The 24,477-nt window shown below is 36.9% G+C and overlaps 2 protein-coding genes and 1 long non-coding RNA gene across 4 annotated transcripts in view; 1 reads left to right on the top strand and 2 right to left on the bottom strand.

The window, feature by feature from the left end:
• LOC107693113 (zinc finger protein 395-like) overlaps window positions 1-6,569 on the top strand; it is a 14,404-nt gene extending 7,835 nt beyond the window's left edge. For both annotated transcript variants that reach the window (XM_016492371.1, XM_016492373.1), the window contains exons 2-10: window positions 1,534-1,767; window positions 1,877-2,064; window positions 2,151-2,257; window positions 3,157-3,350; window positions 3,448-3,548; window positions 3,656-3,887; window positions 4,062-4,142; window positions 4,708-4,826; window positions 5,650-6,569. In XM_016492371.1, the coding sequence (XP_016347857.1) occupies window positions 1,624-1,767; window positions 1,877-2,064; window positions 2,151-2,257; window positions 3,157-3,350; window positions 3,448-3,548; window positions 3,656-3,887; window positions 4,062-4,142; window positions 4,708-4,826; window positions 5,650-5,761 (1,278 nt within the window). In that variant the 5' untranslated portion in view covers window positions 1,534-1,623 and the 3' untranslated portion in view covers window positions 5,762-6,569. The remainder of the gene's footprint in view (window positions 1-1,533; window positions 1,768-1,876; window positions 2,065-2,150; window positions 2,258-3,156; window positions 3,351-3,447; window positions 3,549-3,655; window positions 3,888-4,061; window positions 4,143-4,707; window positions 4,827-5,649) is intronic.
• LOC107693115 (uncharacterized) lies at window positions 5,902-13,388 on the bottom strand. The gene is made up of 3 exons (XR_001634708.1): window positions 13,378-13,388; window positions 7,222-7,227; window positions 5,902-7,039 (listed from the first exon to the last, which is right to left on the bottom strand). It is a non-coding gene; the product is annotated as an uncharacterized LOC107693115 (long non-coding RNA).
• LOC107693114 (prepronociceptin-like) lies at window positions 7,373-20,900 on the bottom strand. Its single transcript, XM_016492374.1, has 3 exons — window positions 20,814-20,900; window positions 11,587-11,739; window positions 7,373-9,400 (listed from the first exon to the last, which is right to left on the bottom strand). Exons 2-3 carry the CDS (start codon window positions 11,707-11,709, stop codon window positions 8,810-8,812), a joined length of 714 nt encoding a protein of 237 aa, XP_016347860.1. The 5' UTR covers window positions 11,710-11,739; window positions 20,814-20,900; the 3' UTR covers window positions 7,373-8,809.
• Between the last annotated feature and the right edge of the window lie 3,577 nt (window positions 20,901-24,477).

The following is a 24,477-nucleotide window of genomic DNA, read 5'->3' as shown; positions in this document are numbered from 1 at the left end:
TTTGTTTGAGTATCGATACTTTCAATACTCGCGTCAGTATCGATATATCGATACTTCGGATCGATACGCCCATCCCTAGTTCTGAATGTGCATTCGTGTGCCAAAACCATTAAGTCAGACACATTTTATTTAATTCAACTTTTATAATCACTCATATGTAATTAGACTGCGATTTTTAACAGATTTACGAAAGGAAATCGGATTTTGATGCAGGATGGATGAAAAAATAAATTCACAATCGAGAAAAAATAAGTTAGTTCTTATTACTCAAAAAAACTAGCAGTAAAATTTGAATCGTTCACATCTGCTTTGGATACTGTACATTCTAACTACTGCATGTTGTGCAACATTGACATGCCAACAAGAGGTCAAAACACAATATAAAGTAAATCATATAACATAATATCAAGTAATTTTAATGGTTTGCACAGTATTTTTCTGCTCGGTTGTTATTCAGTTGTCTAATAGCCTACCAGTTCTACAGTTATTTTAATACCAAGTGTTGAAAACACTTTTCAGGATTCTTTGATGTTTGAATGAAAATTCTTCTTTAAGAAATCTTTAGTGCCAATTATAAATGTCTTTACTTTTTAGCATCTAGCTCTTATCCACTGGTTTACAGGATATTAACATTTTGGATGAAGCACATTCACCTTTATTATTACGACTTTATACATAATACAAATAAAAAAATACAAGAAGTATTCTCTCTTTCATGCTGTCAAATGTGTAGTATTTGGCAACCAAGGAAATGTTTCACTTCAATCAGTTACAATTACTCTGAATCATCCTTTACTGGAACAGAGGAAACTTAATACTTGACAGCAGCTGGTAATAAGGCTCAATTTCTCTGCTAAACTCTTGGGTGAACATACTGAGGTTAGAGGGCCTAGCATGACCATAGCAGTTTTATGACTTGCGTCAGTTTAAAGTAGTTTTTGCCTGGTTCGTTCTGTGCTGACAATGACTCATAGTCATTGTGCACAGTTGCATGTAAACTTCAAATTTTGCATCATTCGTCCTGTGATGTCTTAATCATTTGACACTTAGTTGCCGGATGTTTCACATAAGGATGGTTGGTGACTCAGACTGATTTCACTGATCAGCTTGAACAGGTGACAACAATGTTGAGACTAATACTACTATTTTGTACATGCATACACCAGTGTCCTGTCTTTCATTTGTTCCCGAATTTGTAAATGAAAATGTAATACATTTGTAATGGTGCACGTTTAGATATATTATTAAATCATAGGCTATATATGTATTAAATATGATTTTATGTCATAAATACTTTTTTGTTTGGTTAGAACTTTTGGTTGACCATTTGGTTTGTCAATTTCCAGTGCTGATACTGATATCTAGAGAGCAGGTTGTCCAAATAGAGAGAATTTTTTGGGGCATAATAAAACCACCAAATGAGACGTACACAAAATTGCTATCTACAGAACATCGGGCTCTCTTTCTGCCAATAAAATGTGCTGAGTGGCCCAAAAAGTAATCTTTTTTTTTTTTTTGGTTTCCTCTTCTCAGCTTCCTGTTCGTCGTTTGAATAGCGCTGCTGAATCTCCATCAGGAGTTCTTCAAAGCAGTCGAGAAGATACAAGGTGCTAGGAACGGAAAATGGTACCGAAGACTAGACTTGGGAAACGGTCCCCACTGGGCACCCTGGTGTGTGGTTCCTCTGCGGAGGGCCTGACAGAAACGGGACCCCATGGATGCCCGGACAGTGGGCTTCACAGAAGCAAGCTTTACCCAGGACAGAAGGTAGGTTTTATCTATATTTACATGAATGGTATTCTCATTTAGGTGTGGTACACAATGTCAAAAATGGAGTGCTCAGCCTCTTCATGGTGTTTTACCTGATATGTTTCAGGTGTATGTGCACTGCGGCGGCCAAGAATGTGGAGGTGTGGTCGAACAGCATAACCACGTGGACAATGAAGTGTCTATCTTCCTGCCGCAGCTTAACCAGCATGTTCATCGCAAGCTGGAAGATGTGTGGACGAGCCCCACGTCCAGTTCTACCTCCTCAGTCTCCTCGTCCATTGATGTGCCAAGAAGGTACATCTTGTTATAGTTGTCTGAATGGCGAATGCTGACCTTTTGAATCAAAAACATTCCTTTATAACTCTACTTCGACACTGCAGGAGTCCAGAGACAGTGGACATGGATGAGATTATGGCTGCAATGGTGCTTACAAGTCTGTCGTGCAGTCCAGTCATCCAATACTCGGCTCCAGGGAGCGCAACTCGGGGTTAGTAGAACTAGAACATTATATTAATGTTTATTTTTCGAAATGTTGCAAGCAGCAATGCAATGCACAAATCTGGCATAAACTAGCTGAGATTACTCAACGCTCGCTTAGGTAGGTGTTAGTCACCAAAAAGAAATCTCTAACAACTGCACAAACTGGTTTCATTAGTAAAACGGAGTCCAAACGAAGGAGCTAGTACAGGATTGCTTATCATAATTTTGTATCACTCCTGAAAGATTCTAACCAGAGTAAACCAGACTAAACTGAACTTTTGAAACTTCTGAATAAAATGTTGATCATTATTGATCAAAAATACAGTAACAACTGTAACTTTGTGAAATATTGTAACAATTTGAAAAATGTTTTCTGTTTTAATATATTTTCAAATGTGATTTATTCCTCTGATGGCAAAGCTGAATTTTCAGCAGCCTTTACTCCAGTCTTCAGTGTCACATTCCTTCAGAAATCAAAAAACATTGCTGAAAATGGTTGTGCTTTTTTTTTTTTTTTTCAAGAATCTAAATGAAAAGAAAATTCAAAAGAACAGCATTTAATTGAAACAGAAATGTTTTATAACATTATAAATGTCTTTACTGTCTCTTTTGATAAACTTAAGGCATTTGTGCTCAATAAATGCATTCATTTTTGTAAAAAAAAATCTTTGATCCCCAAACAGTAGTGTATTTATACGTTATAATTTATTGTGAATTACATTTATGTAGTATAAATTATTTAATTAATTTGTATTATACCATACTTAAATATATTATATATTTATATAATTAAGATTTTTTTTTTTCATAATTAACATGTTGGACACTTGTCCACTGGTTTAGGACATTTACGTTTTTGATGAATCACATCTTCTCATTTACCTCTGTTATTTTTGTTTGTATTAGCTTTGTGTGGAATGGAAAATGGTGGTGGCGAACTGTCTGATGGTGGATATTGGAGCTGCGACCATGGAAACGGAAGCCCCGCCCCATCCCCACCCATCGCAGAGATGGACAAGAGCGCCCCTCTCGTTGACGAAGGCCTGGACATGGAACTAGACCAAATGTTGTTCAACGAGCCAACGGCAAGGAAACGCAAGGTACATTGTAAAACCTAATAAAATAATATATTAGGGTTTGGTTTACGGAAAATGTAGCTTATCTTTTTTTTTCTTTACGTTGTTTTTCGCCCTCTAGAACTCAGTAAAAGTTGCATATCGGTGCTTGTGGCCAAATTGTGGAAAAATACTGACCACAGTAGTGGGCATCAAACGTCACATCCGAAATTCTCATCTTGGGTAAGCATCACAAGCCTTACATATCACAACCATACGTTCTTACCAGTGAATGCTACAATCTGGGACGTTTTTATCGTAAATCATACTGTGTATTATGCTTTCTGCAGACAAAGTGATGAGCACTCCCAAAGGGAAGAAGACTTCTACTACACTGAAGTCTATCAGGACTTGGAACAGACCACTCCCTCTGGTGGCCACCGGCCTTCCTGCACTTCTCCATCCATTCCCACCCGGCTCACGCCCCCACCTCCCTCCACCCCGGACATGCTCCAGCCCAGCCCGCTCAGCCAGTCCGCCCCGGGCAGCTTCTGGCAGGTCCATTCTGAGCACTCTTACCAGGCAAGATGCTTGACATTGTTGTGGTGCAATTAAATAATGTGTTTCTATTTTAGTGCCTTCAAAGATATGATCAGTGTCATATATCACTTGCATGTAAATTGGCCATAAATTAACAAACGTGGATGATTGTTTAATATGTTGATGTCCATTCCTCTGGCTCCTCCACCCGTTCAGGTTGTGACACAGAGCAAACCAGTGTCTGTTCCTGTGTCCTGTCATTGGACTCCATCTCTCACAGTTCACCAGAGAAAACAGGTGTGTTTTTTTTTTTTTTGATTAACTGTTTCCATTATGATCTACAAGGCTGGAGAAATCTCAGCACAGATGTCTTAAAAGAGGGCTTTTTGCTGGCAGTATTTATAGGTAATGGATTGGTTATGCAACGTTTTCTCTGAGGCTTTCAGGACATACAAAGCACCACATGGTCCCAAAGGCGTTCTGTGTTTTCGCACTGGAAATGGGAGTGGCATGCACATGTTGTTTTTGTGTGCTTTGTTCCGCCCACAAGAAATGTGGATGGTATTGCAGTGCCATCTAGTGGAGTTGAGGACACTGTGTTCTCTTTGTCTGAACACATGCTTGGCACTAGGATGAAAAATCATGCAAAAAATATTGTGATCTGCATATTTTGAGATTGCTTGCATAGTTTTAAACATCTTGCTTGTTGATGTATTGTGTCATGTATTAGCCTTAATGCATATAACAGTTCACAGGTTTGCTGCACTGATGCATTGTTTGTACTGTAGTGTTTGCAGCTGGAATATAACCTGCAGTGCGTCATTCTTTGACTAATGGTGGTCTCTCTCTCTCTGCTCCTCAGGGCTCACCATTCCGCCGTCGTTCAGTTAGTGATGGTGAACAGTGGCTCCAAAATAACAATGCCACCTTCAGGCCACATCCTGCCAGTGTTTCACCTCCAAGAAACCATTGCACTTCAAGGTGGGATTTGTTTGTGTTTTTAGTAATTATTCAATCTCTTACTGTTGATATCAATCATTTATGAACTTTAGGTTTGAAAAAAAAAAAAACTTGAGCTTGAAATCAGAAAATGATTGGCATTATTATGTACAACTGATGACTACTAAATATTCTAAAGAAAAAAATTAGTTTTCATCATTTTTCCATCAAAACGTAGTACATTTCTCCACCTGTAATGACTTTTTTGTTGACGTAACCAAGATTGGGTGGGCAGGGAAAAAAAAAAAAAAAAAAGAGTAATAACATCATAGTAATAAATATAAAACTACAAAATACAAAACTTGTACACAGTACATTTAAATTCTGATGGATTAATTCTAGTCCAGTTCAGGCAGGAAGTTTTTTTACACGGAAAAACACAGACTTTCTGGATTCGGATGGCAATAAAACCACCGACTGGCCCCTAAAAATGTTGAAAATACCTTACGTCCCCATGAGAAACAATTACTGTCCGAATGGGGCTAATGTTGAAAACAGTTGTGCTGCTTAATATTTCTGTGGAAACTGTGATACTTTTGTTTTCAGGAATAGAAAGTTCAAAAGAACTCATTTTTGAAAATAAATTTGTAACAATCCTAAGTCTTCACTGACAATTGTGATGAAATATAATGCATCCTTGCTGAATAAAAGTAATAATTTCTTTTAAAAAAATCAAACCTGCGCCAAACTTATGAACAGTAGTGTGAAATACATAGTCCATGTTTAAAATGTTGTCAGTTGCTATTTTTATTTTGTATTGAAATTAGATGTCAAATTTAACTCTGAATTTCTATCATATTAATAGGAGGATTCGGGGCGAAGCCAAGAAATGCCGAAAGGTATACGGCATTGAACATCGAGACCAGTGGTGCACCGCCTGCCGCTGGAAAAAGGCCTGTCAGAGATTCCTCGACTGAATCCTTTTTTAGATTCCTGGAAACAGAACACTAACCTTACAGAGACCCGCAAGAGGTCTTACCTGGAACTATGGTTGGAAGAAACCAAAAGAGCACCTTTGTGACTTTTTCTACTTTTTATCGCGATTACGTGTTTTTTGAAATGTGCTAAGGAACCATGTTTGTGCTGGAAGAATGATAAAGCAAAAAGGACAGCCTCTGCCCCACAAACTCCTGCAGTCTTCCCATATCTTAAATCAAGAACTGATGAAGTCTGACGTTCTTTTACAAGCAGCAAGCAGCCATATACTTTTTGTTTAATGTGGTGTAAACATTGTCGTCATCAGACATGGATGGAAAGTTTACTTATTCCAACTTAATTGCTAATATGAGACAGGAGGTCTTTACCGTGGTCCATTGCTTTCAGGGGCATAATTGGCAGCTTATGGTTAATTGTAGATAAGCAAGAAAGCCGAATAAATGTTTTAATAACATATAACGTTTGTTCATTTATGCCATGTTTACCTGCTGAGATGCAGTTTTTTTTCTTCGAGTTCCAGTGTAAAATTTTGTAAAACAAACTTTTGAAAAGGAAAAAGGAAGAAAAAAGGATTTTGTAGTACGATTTTGATATCTGCGATGTGTTCAATCTTATGTCATGTCATTATCAGTGTATTTCTGTGTCACAGGTTATACTTCTGTGGAATGAGATGATTCACTTTTCTGTCACATCAATATTAAGGAATTATCTGTGTAAACATGCATGATCTGATACTGTTATTCGTTTACTTTTGCGCTTTTGCCCCAGTCTGCTCACTGACTGTCCATCTGTTTGGATTGTGTTCTTGCCAAAGAGTATCTTTGTAATAATACATCATGTACATCTCTGCAAAATAATGTGAAATGAATCTGTTGACCATTTATGAGAAACTTGTAACCAACTGTTTGATTGGTTCATACTCTTAATACTGGGTCCAAATATTTTCTTACTTTGTAGAACACTTCTATTTCTTCATATTTTTTATGTGTAGCTCAACATCTTTTGTAAAGCTTGATGCTTTGACAACATAAATCTGAATGTACCTTACCCTGAAGATCTCTGTAAATCTTTACGCATTTCCGACAGTCATGGTCATAGCTGTTTAAGGACATCCTAGTCTGAGAGACACCCGATGAGCCTCATGGAAAACAATCTTTTTGTACATTTTTGTAAAGTACTTCCAAAGTATTTTCTTTTATGAAAAGTCAAGAGCTGTCTGAGATCTGTTCAAGATAAATGTATAATTTCTTTTCATGAAACTTATGTTGCTTCAGGCTTTTTCTTTTTAAATAAACTTTTGTGCAAACAAGTACGACCGTAAAGTGTTACATTTGAATATTTGTCCTTTTGAGGATGACAAGGTGGAGTGCTTTCAGTATGCAGTAAGAGGAACTGGTGGGAAATATTACAAGTTTGAAATCCAAATGAACAAATGATGAACAAAATACTTCAGGACACACAATCATTTGCTGCATGACAAGCCACAGAAAATAGTAAACTATTTTATTGACATAGTTCAGTTACTATGTACAGTTCATTTAGTCAACATCATGATTTTTATCATTAGAATACAGGGAAAAGCATGACTCAGCAATGTTTGCATAAATACATCATTTCATCTGCACAAATACAAATCAACTTTGTCAGTTTCAAAAAAAAAAATTAAAGCTTTTGGTTTCCCACTGTTAGATGAGGATGCAAACTCTGTGTGCATGTGCGTAACAGAATTTGTTATGTTTGTATAGGCATATTACAGTGATGAGTCTTTGCTGGAATGGTTTATGCAAAATCTGGCTTATTTATTTTTTGGGAGAGACAGTAAACAGATTAGCTTTCCTTAATCCCCTTAAAGGAACAGTTCACCCCAAAATGCAAATTCTATCAATTACTCCTGCCCATATCATTCTGACCCCATTTTTTTTTTATTTCATCCTTAAAACAACAGGAGATATTAAGCAGATTGTTAAAGCTAATCTTTTCCCAACATAATCTCATGACAATAAATCGGTTTTGGTGAATTGGTGGCTAATTTGTATGAATTTGTACAATCTCATTCATACGTTTTTGTACAATCTGCTTACACTCCAGTGATGGTTATGTTTAGGGGTGGATCTTCATGCTTATTTATTCTTAAGAAATGTACATTTACTGTGTACAAAATTGCCACTTGATAAAATTATGTTTTCCTGTGAGATTGGGTTGTATTTTCCATTCACCGTTAGAAGATTGGGAATTATGGCCCATTATGCTCCAAAAAGTGGCATAAAGAATAGTCCATATGACTTGTGCACTATATTCCAAGTCTTCTAAAGCCATATAATAGATTTGAGATTGTTACTGCTTCCAAAACATAATTGGTTAGCGCATGACACATGACAGAATTGCAGTGTAGCAGGTTTTAATGCATGCATACGAGATTTGAAAGCAAAAATTAGGTTTGATGGCACAGGTTAAGATTCAAATTAAAAACCTACATTTTAGTCTGTTTCTCATGCTTTCATTAGACTGTAATGCTTATTTATGTTCCATTTGGAGCTGAAAATGTGCGTGAGTTATGACAAATGTTTCATTTTTGGTGAACTATTACTTTAATAATTCTATTTTGCCAAGTAATTACCTCTCTATATGATATTTCACCTCAATTTCAAGCATTTTCATGGAGATTTCATTATGGGAACTCTCATTGGCCAATAGGTGGCAGTGTCGAAAAGTAGATGAATTTGGAACCGGTAACGTTTTCAAAATGGTCTTTGTTTGCACAATGAACTAAACTACAGGGGCCATAATATACAATAATGCAATCTATAGATGTCTCAAATTGAATCTGAAGAGTTTTCTTCAAACTTCAAGCCAATATATATAAGCTTTCTTTGACACAAATTAGATGCTTCAGTCAGTGAGTAAATCCACATCTAACCCTGTGGCACTATGAGAGCTTTTTGTGTTTGAGGAGAACGGTGCATGCTATCTTTCGAATGAGCTTAACGAATGGTTTGCTGGGTAAGTTTATTCGCTTCAAAGGACAAACCTTACTCATTCTGTTGGGTGACATCAGCAGACATACTATTAAACTCGCTAGCTCGAGTACTCATGCCCAAATACTGCTTGAGGAACTCACTAAAACGCTTCTGGTTGTTCCACTTACGGGCAGATTTGCGGACGCCTATGAAACCCCCATATCTCTTTTGCAAAGACCTTCCAGGATCTACGAACTTCCTGTAGCCATACTTGTTTTTGAGGAAGCCTCCAAAGCGTTTGATAAGGTGGACGGCAGCCTCTTCCTCATCGCCTTCTATCTCGTTATCTCCATCTCGCTCTTCCTCAGATTCTTGTGCTGACTGTACTTGCAGGAACTTGTATTTTTTACTGAGCTGCATATCTTGGTCCTGATCATCCGTTCCCAAGGCTCGTGTTATGTGGTCGAACCTCTGGAGGGTTTCAGAATACTGGCCATCATCCTGGTCCACAGGCAGAGAGGTGTCCTCTTCCTCTTCTGCTCTTTTCAGCATGCCATTGCCAACCGATAGCAAGGCTTTTGGGTTTTGCTCCCCAATGGTCCTGCGACACATCTCCCAGGTGTCGCCTGGAGAAAGTTTACCATGACACTCCACCAGACACACCTGAACAAAGACACACACAAACACATTACACTGTCAACATCATTATGCTTTAATATAGCCACACTTATAGAAACATAAAGGTGCACCTGTCTTGTAGGCAACTTTATTTTCAACAATCATTTATAACTCATCTGGCCATAGCTGCTTTAAGCTGGTTTCTCTGCTAAGACAAACGGGTGTTCAGATAGTTTTAGCTGGTCAGGCAGCTGTTTTCCCAGTCTAACTTGTTGAAAAGTTCCCCAAACCCTTGTAAAACCAGTCAACAGACCAGCTTAGGCTGGTTTTAGCAGTGTATAGCAAAGTAAGCTATATGACATCAGAATTGTCCCTATTTATTTTCTTACTACAAATTCTTGTCTACAAATCGCTTAAAAAATATTACTCACAAATTTTTTTTGTCCATAAAATAATTTTCAACATCTCCCTGCAACCACTTAGTTGTTGTTTTTTTAAACACTTTTTGGTTTTAATGACATTACAGGCTAGGCCTACTGATTGATTAAATTAAGTCACCCCTTTTTGTCTCAATAAGAAATATGGTACATTACTGAGGTAAAATTTATTTAGTAAGTAATTATGCAGCAGTAACATTAATTTTAATAATACGGCAGTTTTGTGACTTTAATTGGCCAAGCGTATTGCCAGACTTTTTGAAGGACTCGTTTTGCACGTTACAAGCAGTGTTGGGGGTAACGCATTACAAGTAATGCGAGTTACGCAAGCAAGCCCTGTCCAGATTTAAAAAGTAACGCAAAAGTAACGTAACGCATTACTTCCATAAAAAGTAACTAAGTAACGTAATTAGTTACTTTTTTATGGAGTAACGCAATATTGTAATGCATTACTTTAAAAAGTAACTTTCCCCAACACTGGTTACAAGTGAATCGTTGAATCATCGACTCGATTCATTCATAACACTGATTCGATCAATAAGGAAACACAGGTAATGGCAACGGTCGATCTTGTTTGGCTTCGTGTTCTGTGGAATTAATTTCTTTGGAGGAAGAAAACTAACTGTAACTGGAAATAATGTATGTAAAATGTAAGTTACCCAATATTACATTATTTTTAACGGTTTATTTAACTGTATGAAAGCAATATCACACTTTTAATCGCGGTTTGGAACAATAATCAACTAATCAACCGGAAGTTTTGCCCATAGGCTTAACGTTACTTCCGTGAACTTCATGACCATTGCGCGCTAAAATGGAAGGAGCGCGAGTTGTTATCCGGTGGAATAAATTAACCCTTTTAAATTAAAAGTTTAGTTTCGAGGGAGCTGGTTAGTTATCAGAAGATAATATATCTGTTCATTCATGCTGAAAAATGATCAGAACACCTCAGGGAGAGTCTGCGCTATGGAGGGCTACTCAGGCCCATCAGTTTCCGTAAGCAGCCTTGCCGAATGATGTTATTGTGTTTCTACTTAATTACACAACAAGATAACTGAATCACCCCAGCTGTTTTGAGTCAAAGGGCCATCTTTAACCAAATTAGCACTTCTTCCCCCTCAAATGCGTCTTATTGACATGAATCAGAGAGCATGTCCTCCTCCTCGGAGCTATAATCAGCTGCAGAGCACAACCACATTCCACTGTTATGATCATTATAATTATGTCAACTAATGGCGTGTCTCAGGGAAATTCGATACAATTGAGGCCATAGGTCTTGGGCAGTACAGAAAATGGAATAAAATTCAGGAAGCTGTAGAAGATCTGTGCAGAATAACATATAAAACTAGACTTGTACATTTTCTGAGGAAAATGAAAGTGCTGCTTGCCTGTGACTTTATCAACTTTGTACGTTTCTCCTTTGAAAAAAAAAAAAACTGAAATGATATAGTTATTGATGTATATAAGAACATAAAACTATACAATTTATATGGTGGGCATAACCAGTATATTCTGTTTGAGAATTGAATACAAATATTTGAGCTCATGTTAAATCTCTGATCGTTGGCACAATCTGAGCACAATCTGTGATGTTGTTGGGATCTCTTCAGAAACTCTAGACAAGACGTGAGAGATTATTGGGGTATTTTTTTCAGGGGAAAAAAAATTGGAGAGGCTACGCAAAAGTTTCCAGTTGCACTCCATTTAAACTCACTGCTGTATAGAAGCGATAGTAAGAGATCTCATTTGTGATATTCTTTCCTACGTGAAGTGACTGACACTGTAGGGAATTACCAAGTTGTTGAAGGCATATTCATTAGGCAGTTTTTGGCTGCAGAAGAGGCAATCCTTCTGGCAGTCACACCATGCTGGGTTACACAGTCCAAGCAACAGTAGTGTCCACAGTGGAGTCTTCATCACGCAGTGTGTTAACGGCTGAAGTGCAGTCTGTAGAGAGGGTAGAGACAGAGATGATGGTGTGAGAGAGAAAATAGGTTACAATTCCTGGAAGTAAATCTTACCACAACAGTATGTGTATATGTTAGTTCAACATATTAATAATAACAAAGTATTTCTGGCATTCTTCTGATTAATCAATTGCAACATCAGTAGCCGTCTTTGTGACTCAAATCTAATACATTTAAAAATAACCAACTGTAAATGACCTTGATTACTTCAATGTTGTACATCATTATGCTCACTGATTGAGAGAACTTAAAATAGAGCAAAATATGTTATACCTAGTAAAAGAATGATAGCAGATTAATTATAATTTATTATAAATAAATGTTTTATTTTCAGTGTTGGGGTGGTTGCTGGGTGACTTGTTTTCTATGATGTAATGGGCTGTTTTTCTTTGCAGAGGCTTTAAGCTAATCTAAGATAAATTCATTTAATAACAGAGTTTCAACTCAATTCATTATTTAATGTTCTTTTATTTGTTTATTTGGCAAGTAGCCATGTAATGAGCAGTGTAATGCATATTCAGAAGGTCATTATTGAAAAATAAACTCCTTCAGGGTAAGATTATTTTGCAATAATGTCTGAATGTACATTATCCCTCACATAAACTAAACTAGATTTAGTAAAAAAATGCATCTAATTAACCATATTTAAAGGTACTTTTTGAATGTATTTGAGACAGACTTAGATAGTACTTCATTAGCAAATCTCATCATCTGTAGTAATTGAAGCTAGAATTAGTGCTTGTGGCGTAATGGGAGCAGAGTGGAGAAGAGGAGGAGGATTTGAGCTGCTGTGATGCACATTGGTTAAGCAGTCTTAGTTACCACATTAGTCCAAACAATAGAAAGGATTATAAAGCGCTTCAGTCCTTTTTATGCCAAAGTTTTAAGAAAAATAACCTTATTCCGCAGCTGCCTTGTCAAGCAAATAAAGCACCAATGAATGTTTGTTTCAGCATTGATGGGTGGCCGGTAACATGCTGACCACCAAACCATCAGTTGTTTAGTTGCTTCAAAAGCAACTTCAAGATAAATCAATTTCACCTGCATTACACTTGTACTGAAGGTGTCACCAGGAACAAAAGCAAAGGTGTAAGTCACGGAGAATCGATAGGCACCCCTCGAGTGAGTTTTATTGAATTCAGTCACTGTACGAGTAACAGACAAGGAAAGACACATAATTATAAGTGTGTGAGTGAATTACATACAACTTTACGCAGGGGGGAAAGAACTGGATATTGATTTTTGTCACTCCCTTTAGTTAATTAATTAATTTATCTATTTTTTCTCAGTAACTACAAGATGTCGAACCTGAATGGATTCAGGCCAGGGTGCATTTTTAGAGGTGATATTTCAAGTGGGGATTGTTTGTTACTGCTATAGTTTTTCCTTTTCAGCAGCTATTTTTCTGGTTGAAGTTTCTCATTTAAATTTAGATTACAGTACACGTTTTCTGTGCACCTCAGGTGCCCCAGAAGTTCTTAATCTCACGGTGGTTTGTACAGAACCATACATACATGTGGGATGCAGAGCATGACAGGCCTTCAAGATTTAATTAACTAACTCAATTATGTAATAAAAAAGACTTAACCAAGATAGACATAGTGATTTAACTTGTGACCTTTGGAATTATCTCATATACTCAAAGGAAAGAACAATCTCTCATTGACTAAGTAGGAGGAAATTGGTGCACTTTGAGAAACTGTGCGTTTTATATCATAAGAAAGCTTTTCTGTTTTGAAAATGAAAGACTAAGTGCTCTATTTACAGAATATCATTGCTTCGTATCTTTCCTACAGTAGCAGTGCGTTTAGTGATTTGTGACATAGTTTAAGATTTATTTACACAAACTGTTTAATGATGCACAGAGGCGGCATAAATGCAAATAAATTACTCAGAAATTACAATTGTATAAATAAAATTAATATTTAAAATATGAAATTATTGAAAAATGGAAGCCTGTTTCTGTCTGTGTAAAAAAATAAATAGAAAGGTGACTTTATATCTGACAAATGCAACTATATCTGACAGTTGCAACTCTCTTTTTATAGTGACTTAATTTTTCATAATCGTGATTTATTTCACAGTTCAGACTTTATATCTCACAATATCATTTTACATTACAATATATTGTATGTGTTTTTTCACAATTGCAAATATTTCTCTTAATTGTGAATTCATGTTCCTTTATTTTTTTTTAATATTTATTACTCTCCCAGTGATATTTTTATATCTTACAATTGCAACTCTATTTCCTGTAACTGCGAATTTTTTTTGTGTGTTTGCAACTTTATATCGCACTGTCACGATCTCCAGCTGGAGTGCCCATGAGCTCCTCTAGAGGGCACTCCATTCTGTACCTTGCCATTCACTCAGGACTCCATTTCCCATAGTCCTTTGCCCGGACTCATCAAGTGCATCACCTGTCTCTCATCAGATCTCATCATCAGTTCACAGCTGTCTCACATTAGTAGGACTATAAGAATAGCACACACACTCTCTGGCTGCGTTCCAGTAATTTTTTTTTTTATGCCCTTCACTCGCAAACTGCCCTTCGTCTCGTTTACTCGAATGTAGTGCTGGGCGGTATGACCAAAAATTTATGTCACGGTATCTTTCAAGATTATACAGATTTCACGGTACATGACGGTGATCATCTGATAAAATCAACATGCATCTACACTAAAGAGCGGCTATGCGGTTGTTTTGGCTATATTACTTTTTCTCTCACGCAGCGCACTGCCTGCGTCTGAGTAACCAAATAAAAAAAACAACAAACAAAAAAGTGCATGTGATATTAACAGACGAACTACGCTCATATTTATAATTCCAAAAACAATCAGTAAGCGACAGGTGCTAGGAAATGCTGTTTTGTACTCATTTATTGACGAGTCGGCTGCGGTGCGCTGCTTCTCTGCCACTCACTGCACAGAACAGACGCTGAGCGAGGTGACACTTCTCCGGGAAAGTCAGACCTCGCGCTCGCGGGACAGCACTGGCGAAATCTTCCAACTGAACCATAGCTAAGGTTTATCCAAAAAAGTCGCTAGGTTTGTCAGTATGAATATTCTATGGAAAAAAGCCGCTAAAAGTGTGTGAAAGTTGTTAAATCTAGTGCTAAAGTCGCGCTCGTGTGTGTGAGACGCGGGAGCTGATGGCAGGGGGCGGTGGATATTTGTGGTGGTCAATGTGGATATTGTGGATGAGTTCTTCTGTGTCATCACGTTCTATTAGTTCTACAGCTTTAGTTTCGGAACTTTCACGCTTAGTAACACATACAGCTGTTCCCTCACCACAGTGCAACAGTGAAAAGGGACCCCTTTCAAACAGTGTCGCGTTCCGAACGTTGTTTAAGCGTTGTTAAAGTTGTTTAATACTTTAGTATAGTTTAGTATTGTGGTATTTAAAAAATTCATATCATAACAAAAATAAACACCGGTATTCGGTATGAACCGGTATACCGCCCAGCACTACTCGGATGTACATCATTGATTACATTGCATGAGTGCCCACTAGTGATGCAAAGTCCGATTCATTTCTGCGAACCCGAACGTTGTTTAAGCGTTGTTAAAGTTGTTTAATACTTTAGTATAGTTTAGTATTGTGGTATTTAAAAAATTCATATCATAACAAAAATAAACACCGGTATTCGGTATGAACCGGTATACCGCCCAGCACTACTCGGATGTACATCATTGATTACATTGCATGAGTGCCCACTAGTGATGCAAAGTCCGATTCATTTCCGCGAACCAGTTCTTTTCGGACAGATCGGGTCATTGATCCGGTTCAAAAAGCCGATTCTTCGGTTCCTGACGTCATCAAGCAATAACGTCTCTACACATTTCTTTTCTAACAACTCAGTACCATGTTGTATCAATGAAAAATTCAAACAAGTCATTTGTGTCAACACATTGAAACATTCAAAAAATAAAGTTATTTATGTGAAAGCATATTGCTGATTATTGCCATATAAGTCAAGTTAATGGTGTTTCTGGTCACAGTTTCATTAGTGGATCCTTTATGTCAGATACGACTGACTGACCAATATTGACTAGCCTACAGCTTGGACAAGATTCCCAAAAGTTTCGCACCTACAGCACACATTACAGAAATTGATGCACAAACACGGATATGTTCTACATGTCTACAGTATAAAGAATGAATAAACCAGTCTTATAAACTCCTTGATTTCGCTTAAGCAACTTTAAATATAATATGCATGCACAATAAACTATTGTAAAATTGATTTACATCAAATGATTTTGACGGTTTTAATAAAATGTAAATTAATAACAGTCATAATAAGCATATTTCCAGTACGTGCCTCAGGCTTGCACAGTATCGTCAACTCACTCATCAGAATTTTCGGTACTCCTCGGCAAACTTCGCCACGGCTCATTCGGTTCTTGTTGAGTCCTCGGTAATCCGCGGCAAACTTCGACAGTTGGTTGAACTGGCTCAATCGGTTCTTTTTGAGCTGGACGTACTACTTCGGCTGTGCGTCCTGCGTCATCAACCCGGAACTAAAGTTAGATTCAGTTCGATATGTGAACCGGCTCGACCGGTTACTTCCTGAGAACCAGTGAGAACCGGCTCAAAAGAATGATTCATTCAAGAACCGAATATCACTAGTGCCCACTACGACAGAACCCTTGGAATGGGCTGAACTGGAACGTCCTAAGCCCTTGATTACTTGGAATCTGCTATAGAGTTGGTTTATTGTTTACATTTTTCCCCTTACGAATTTGTTTGGTGCAGCATTCTATATTTATATAGGTATGCTTGGGCTGTTATAAATGTAAAAAAAAAATCATTTAGATATTAAAGAGTTGTTTGAGGTGGGGTCTAAAAATGGAGTGGAACGCAGCCTCTGTCTTTGCTGGTGATTGAATGTTTAACCCTTCCGTGTTTCCTAGTTTCCATGTTCCTAGTTTTGCCTTTCTCGTGTTTTGATCCTTGGACTGTTACCTTGTTTTAGATTGACTGCTGCCTGCCCTGACCATTACCTGTCTTGTTGGATTACTCTTTTGCCTGTGCCTTGGATGTGATTGTTTGCTGGTGTCTTAACCTGCCTGTCCTGACTACACTCTTTTAATAAGGCCTGCAATTGCATCCCCAGTTCGTCATCACGACTCCCTTTGTTACACGCAAAGTGTAACTCTATAGCTCACTGTCGAATTCATAATTAAAACTATATCTTGCAATATGACCATCTCTTACAATGTTGCTTTATTCCTTATTTTAAATTTTGTCTCACAATAATCTGTTGTGTTTTGTTCTGAAGTGGGTTTCCAAAAAAAAAAAAAACATGAAATGATGGATGAAATGATAAATTAAAATTAAAATGTTTAAAAGTATGTAACTATAAATTAAATATATATTCAGCTGCATTTTATCTACATTTACAGTTGAAAAGCAGCATCAGACACTAGGGACTAGGTGGATCAGAGCAGCATATTTTAGTATGGCCTTTATGCAGAATCTGACACAGACACACAGTCTCCTCTGAGCATCTTAAACTCAGCTGTGTAAGCACAATTTAAGTGTTAATTTCACCCATACATTTCATATTTTAATCCACCTTCCATTTTCAGCTTCTTTTCCATATTCCAGTTAGATAAAAGGAGATAAGACCCTGTGAACTGTCTTTTAATGTGTACAATGAAGCATTTCTGTCATTGCTCATAAATATCATGATGAGAAATGACAGACATTGTCCAGTAAACATAGCAAGTGGAAAGAATTCCATGTTCTGCTTCATTTCCCGTCTCCATCACCAGTTGCTCCTGTTGAGATATTGCTCATCATTTCAGATGTGTTGTCTCCTGAGATATTTAATGTATGCCAAATACGGTTGGCTAAAAACACTCAATGGCTCAATTAAACTCCAGAGGTAAATGGGGCTGATTTGCACAGCTCATTTCTCAATCAAACGCATCATAATCAAAGTTAAATACCAGAGGGGTTCTCAGTGGTAGAGACGGGCAATCCACTGCTGTATTTAATTAGACCAGAATTGTGCAACTACAGATGGAAAGCTTTGAGAAACTGCTGTAAATACGTAATTCCGATGACATATAGAGGAATATGACACTACCACCATAAACTAAAGAAATAGTGGAATATAATCATAATGGGCTGGCCGTTAGGGTGGAGACTATATGACACTAACTGCTGTACCTGGTTTGGATTAATGATGTCAATGTCCTTCAAGCATGACACATTAGATAAGTTTGAAAAGAAGAAATCAATGACCATTATTACTAATACACTATTAACCCTAAGAGCCTTTAGTATCCAATAGTTGATGTGTAAAAGTGTCATTATTATTGGCTATAAACATGTCAATGAAACGACCAGTGATGGAACAACACCCCTGAGGAACATTTTATTGCTCATATGTTGCTCTTACATAGCATTGGTGAGTCTCAGTTAGGCTTCACTTAAGGATCATTTATGTTTCTCTTTAAATTCCTTAGAAGAAATAAAAATGAAACAATTGTTGGTGTACAGTGAGAGTCTAGAGCTTCAAAATGAAGGTGGATAACTGTGCAGATATAATTTGGCTTTAGAAGAATCTGATGAGAAATGTTTAAGTTTATATTGTGATCTCTAATGTTTGATCCATTTGGTTTCCTGGCCAATATGAGCAATGTTGTTGAGATCTCTCCTGAAACAATTAAAACCTCACATCAGTGGCAAACACAGATTGACCACTTCACCTGTATGTCTCAGTAGGGCCGCTGCAGCCCATGAAAGTCAAAGACAAATTTTGGGCACATACACCTGCAAACTCAATAGTAGATACTGTAAATGCATCCACAAATTGAATGCAAAATTGGCCAATGACCACAACTGTTTATTTGATGCTAAATAATCAATAGCTGGGAAGGATGGATTCACCACACTTAAACACAGCCATCGGGGCGGGCTTTGCATTGACGTGCATGGCATAAGGATAGATTATCTAATCAAAATGGTTGTTTTCATGCTTGTGATGTGAAAGTAATTGTTTCATCTGCCGTATTGAATGCAGTTGTTAAACTGACTTTAAGGGCAGAGAAACTCCTTGATGAAATATCATTAAGGACTTAACTCCTCCTGCAGTGCAGTCCTTCACACCAATGCAGTTTAACATTGCTTTTCGTAGTCCAGTATCAAACAGTCATGTTAGTCTTGATACATTGAAATAGCTGAGAAAAAGTATGGAAGCTGGTAGATGGTAGATAAACTACTTAGAACACCTGTTTTTAGGAAAGAAAGCATAAATCTGAGTCACATCACACTGCTGCACTGCACTGCACATCCATCAAACAAGGCTTTTTCAGGATTCAGTGCCTATGTCCTTCATATCTACTGTACTTTTCATATCTATATATAAGAAAGCCAAAAACAAAAGATTTTTTATTTACATTTTTTATTTATATGTGGAATTTTGGTAATTTATGCTATTTTAAAATACTTCATAGTATGTGCCTCGGTATATATTAGATCACTTAATCTTTTATTATAAGGCTGGATTATAATATTTTTTTAAATATTTCCAGTCATTAATTGTGATTATGCTGATATGTTTTGCTTTTATGCTTATGATTATGCTTTTTGTGCATCAGGATATTTTAAAGCACTGCAAGGACATCTAATCGAGTCAATTTCACAGTGGCTAAAATTGTGCCATGAGTTTTGGATGAGCCGATACATTTACCTCAGGGCCTTTCAAGGAATAATCTGACTATTCTTAGATTCAAAAATCCTAGCTGCACCTCTCCTTAATGTTTTTTGTATCGTACTTGTGAAAATTTTCTATTAATCATCATGTGGATTTGTCTTTACAAAAGTTTTTTAAAAGAGGAACTGAAGCAATTGCCATCATTATTACATAATCACCTACATGTAATGTTCTTATATAACATACAAAATTAATAATTTGCATTGAAGGAATCAATAGAAATTTGCATAGAAGGAATCACATTTTTTAAAACACTTTATTCTTTTTTTTCTTTTTAAGTGAGCCAGTGTTTCTTTCTTTCTTTTAAAAAATAGTATTACCACTTTTTTATTTATGATCATAGCCACAATTCTTGCAATCTCAGCTCCAACCAAGCTTTTAGTGGCACTCTGTGATATAGAACAAGTATAAAATTATCTAGCAAAGTGAAACATCAGAAAGTTACATTCCGAATTACCCAAGGCAGAATTGCTCCATGATATTTATAGGCTAATTCATTATGACCTCATGTGAAATCCACGAACAATTATGTGTCTCTCTTTAATTTTGAAACCTGAGCACTAAATCCAAACTAACTCTAGCAAATAAGACATCTATAGGCACTGGCCAAAGAGTAGAAAATTGCATGGTAATGGTCCATCAATGGAGCAGGTGCCAGGCATTTTGTGCACCAAAAGTCAGCTCCTTTTCAAAAATATTTCACAATACTGCCAATACTCCTCTCAGCTGAATTAAACACCCCAGAGTACAGTAAATTTCTCCCTAAAATTAAATTGGGTCTATAGTAGCCTGGATTATGCCCTGCCTGTACAGAAATGCATTTTTTTCACTATGTATCAATCGATGACACAATTATGAGAGCAAAGTGAAAAATATGTCCCTGTCATTCACATAAATAGGTTTCAGAAGATGTATAACAGCCATAAACCATCATTTATATACATAATTTGATGCTTTATGTCAGTTAATTATGTGGAAAAAAATTTAAACTTCTTGCATGTGGTCAACTAATAATTGCTGATAAAAGTGGACAAAATAGTTACTGATAAAATAAACTCCTGATCTAATAAGAAAGTTCACCTTGAAAATGAAAATATTCTCAGTTACACCCTCATGTCGTTCAAAACTTGAATGAATTTCTTTCAAATGAAGATATAACACAGAGGAAAGTATTTTAATTATAGGTTTGGAAGGACATGAGGATGAGTAAATGAGTAAACTATCCGTTTAATGCTAAATTACTAATAATCAGCTAACAGATTCGTGCAAAGTGACCTGAGTAAATTGATGTGAATTTAAAGTGTTTCTTCCTTCAGTCAGCCTACCTGAGTTGTGTGCAGTTCAGGCACCTGTCCTGAGCAGATCTGCTGAAACTGAAGGCGGCTATATTCTCCTATCGCCTGCTTCTGTTTGTTTCCTAAGAGGATGCTGTTGCTCGGTCGTCTTATAGAGACACACCCCTCCCTGTGGTCCAACCCCTAACCCCCTGTTTTACAAGTGTGTGTGTGTGTGTGTGTGTGTGCGCGAGAGTGGGATGAGAGAGAGAGAGAGAGAGAGAGGACACAGGAGAAGACTGTCTTACGTATTGGGATGGGTGGACGTCAAGACTTATCTTCTACGTCAAGGATTGCAGTCACAAAGAAGAAACTAGAAAACTAAAAATACAAGCACACATTTTCCCAGAATACCCATACACTAATTCCAGCGTGTCCTCTGTCCATTCATCCTCTGATGAAGTGATGCTCCAAGACAATAATGATGCTTTGAGAGCTGTGTGCAAAAAGCGTGACCATTGGCATTGCAATGGATTAAACTTCAATCTGTGCTGTTTTCAATATCTCGTTTGCAGTCTGAAAGTTGAAATGAATATCGATCAAGCAATAAAAACTTTAAATTATGAATTTAAGGGCAAACAATGGGAATTAGGAACGTTAAACCAAACAACTTGAGAGACAGAGCCAAAGAAAAGAAAATATTTTATTGCTCATAGGTTGGTCTTTTATATACTGTAAAAGTTGAAAAGAAAACAAAGATTATATTAAAATACTATTTGTGTCTTTTTACTTCAAAATTTCACATTCACCCAGAAATGGAAATTCTGTCATTAATTAATTACCCTCATGTTTTCCCAAACCTGTAAGACCTTTGTTCATTTTTGGAATAGAAATTAAGATATTTTTAATGAAATCCGAGAGCTTTCTGACCCTGCATAGACAGCAATGCAACTACCACGTTCAAGGCCCAGAAAGGTAGTAAGGACATCGTTAAAATAGTCCAGGTGACATCAGTGGTTCCAACTTAATTTTGTGAAGCAATGAAAACAAAAATAAAAACTTTATTCAACAGTTTCTTCTCTTCCGTGTCAGAATGCTGGCTTCTGCATCGGCAGCATCACACGCATGCGTTGTGGTACTCTAGTGAACGCACATCGAAGACTGACATGGAAGAGAAGAAATTGTTGAAAAAAGTCATTATTTTTGTTTTCTTTGCACACGAAAAGTATTTTCACTTCATAAAATTAAGGTTGAACCACTGATGTCACATGGACTATTTTAACGATATCCTTACTACCTTTCTGGGCCTTGAACGTGGTAGTTGCATTGCTGTCTATGCAGGGTCAGAAAGCTCTTGGATTTGATCAGAAATATCTTAATTTGTGTTTTAAAGATGAACGAAGGTCTTACGGGTTTGGAACGACATGAGGGCGAGTAATTAATGACAGAATTTTCATTTTTGGGTGAACTATCCCTTTAATGCAACGTGTTACTTGCTGTTTCTTTGTGAAATATACTAGGCATTTTTCTGTGTAGCTAGTTGATTTATAAAAGCTGGTTGCTTTTATTTGAACAAATTTGATTTGAATCTTGTAAGTTCATATTCTTGGCAGATTTGAAGTCAGTTTAAGACATTTTAAAACACTATAGAGACACATGAGATAATAGGGCTATGAGTTTTTTTTTGGGAAGTTTCTCTGTAATTTATCAGTGTTTGAGACTGTTTTTATAGAACAATTAAAAATTAACACTATGACAGAAGTGATTGACAGAAAGTGAAATACAATATAAAGAATCTAGAGTTGTAATAATCAAATCAGAGTGTTTTTAAATTCTTTCTGTTGTCCAATCATAATAATTTACTGTTAATTTTAGATTTATTCTAATTTCAGAATAAATGCTTGTAGTCAAACAGGCATCTAGAAAACTACTCCATCTAGCAGGGAATGTTCTCAGAACTTTTGCTAAGGTAATCTGGCAAAATTCTCTCCAAGTTTTAAACAAACATTGTTCCAGTAACGCTAATGGAACATTCTTTCAGTCATTTTATAATGTTGCCAAAATTCTCCCCTCAAATACATTTTTACAACCTTCACTGAACATTTTTTTTCTTAGTTGGAAATTCATGTAACATTTTTTTGGTGTTACTTGTTTCAGTATGTTCAGAGAGCATTCAAAAGTTGCGTTCACATAATGTTCCCTTAACATTTGCATAACAAAGAAAAATATTTTTAAAAGCTAATCGTTCTGAACTGAGAATATTCAGAAATAGCATTATCATAACTTAATGGGAACATTAGCAAAACACTCCTAGGACATATTTTTGTTAGCTGGGGCTGGGGCTGTACTAAACACAACATTCCCTGAACAAGTTCTGAAAAATCAATCTTTAAGACATCTCAATTATTGAGTACTGACAGTCACACCAGTGAGGTGAGAAATTCACAGCGCTCAGAGTCAGAACATGTCTGACGATGAGTGTGTGTTTTTACATGAAATAGCCCATAGATAAATGTGCCTGACGGATAGCGAAAGCTCCTTTGCATAGTCTCACAATGAATGGCAGTTTTAAAATAAAACCATTTCATGGTGATGAAGCCAAATCCAAAATACAATGTAAGGACTCGAAAGCATTGAGATTGCTTTTCTAGTGGTGAGACGCTTGTGAATTGAAATCCAGTCTTGTCTGGCAAGTCCAAAACAACCAAATCAGAACAGGCCAGCATTCTGTCTACAGGTGAAGGGACCAGAAAATTGGCCTTCCCAGCTGTGGGCTCCACAGTTGCTTAAGCCAGATCTTATAAAGTGAGTTTAAACAGTCATGTGTTTGTCCTTGGGCGGGTATATAGAAAACCTCTGATTATGGTGATGGTAAAAACAGCCTCTCGCTGAGATGACCATCTCGTGTTGCTAACAAGGGCTTCTGGCCCAAATGATGTATCATTGTAGCTCTCAGCTGGATGGCATGGAGGAGGAGATCTGATAAGTGTGTTACAGGATGAGTTGTGTTCGCTCATCTGGCTACAGCGTGTCACCATGCTGAGGAAATGGGGCCAGAGAAGAAACTCCTGCTGAGAGAGCAGAAAGCATTTTGTGAGATATTCTGGGGGTTAGCTCTAGGGTGACTCTGCCATGGGTAGAATTGTTAGTTTGCATCTGCGCTGGTTGCTGATTATTGTACTATGGACTTGGGGCATGATGCGTGGAAGAAAATGATGCGTGCATATTACAGAAGTCTGAGTCCCACGCAATGCAGTGAATAACAAAGGAAAGCCTTCAAAAAAAGGCTAATATCCATCCTAATTTAACAATTTCTTTTCTTCAGTGATCTGATAATTAATGTCTCCACTTGCCACCTTTTATGAATTAGTGCCAGAAAAATAATGCATTTTCAGTGAAATGTGCCAGAATGGGTAAGACAGCATGCAAGTCTATGGTAATTTATCACAGATATTGATAAACTTATGTCTTAGAATTAAAGAATAATAATTAATACATTCATTTTTATGCAATCATACGAGTAACCAAGATGAATGACTGTGCTTAAGTCAATACAACATTCAGAGTACCGTCAATGTGTACAATTTTAAAATATTTACTTGTCTTTGTCATGTTGAAGAAGAAATGATGATTACAAAATTATTTTTTGTAATTTGGGGGTGGAAATAATGTGGTAATGCAATTGAATGCAACATGTGAAAGAGTTAAATATTAT

This window comes from Sinocyclocheilus anshuiensis, unplaced genomic scaffold (assembly GCF_001515605.1).
Source record: "Sinocyclocheilus anshuiensis isolate Anshui unplaced genomic scaffold, SAMN03320099.WGS_v1.1 scaffold222, whole genome shotgun sequence".
NCBI lineage: Eukaryota > Metazoa > Chordata > Actinopteri > Cypriniformes > Cyprinidae > Sinocyclocheilus > Sinocyclocheilus anshuiensis.
This window is presented reverse-complemented; position numbering and strand designations above follow the sequence as displayed.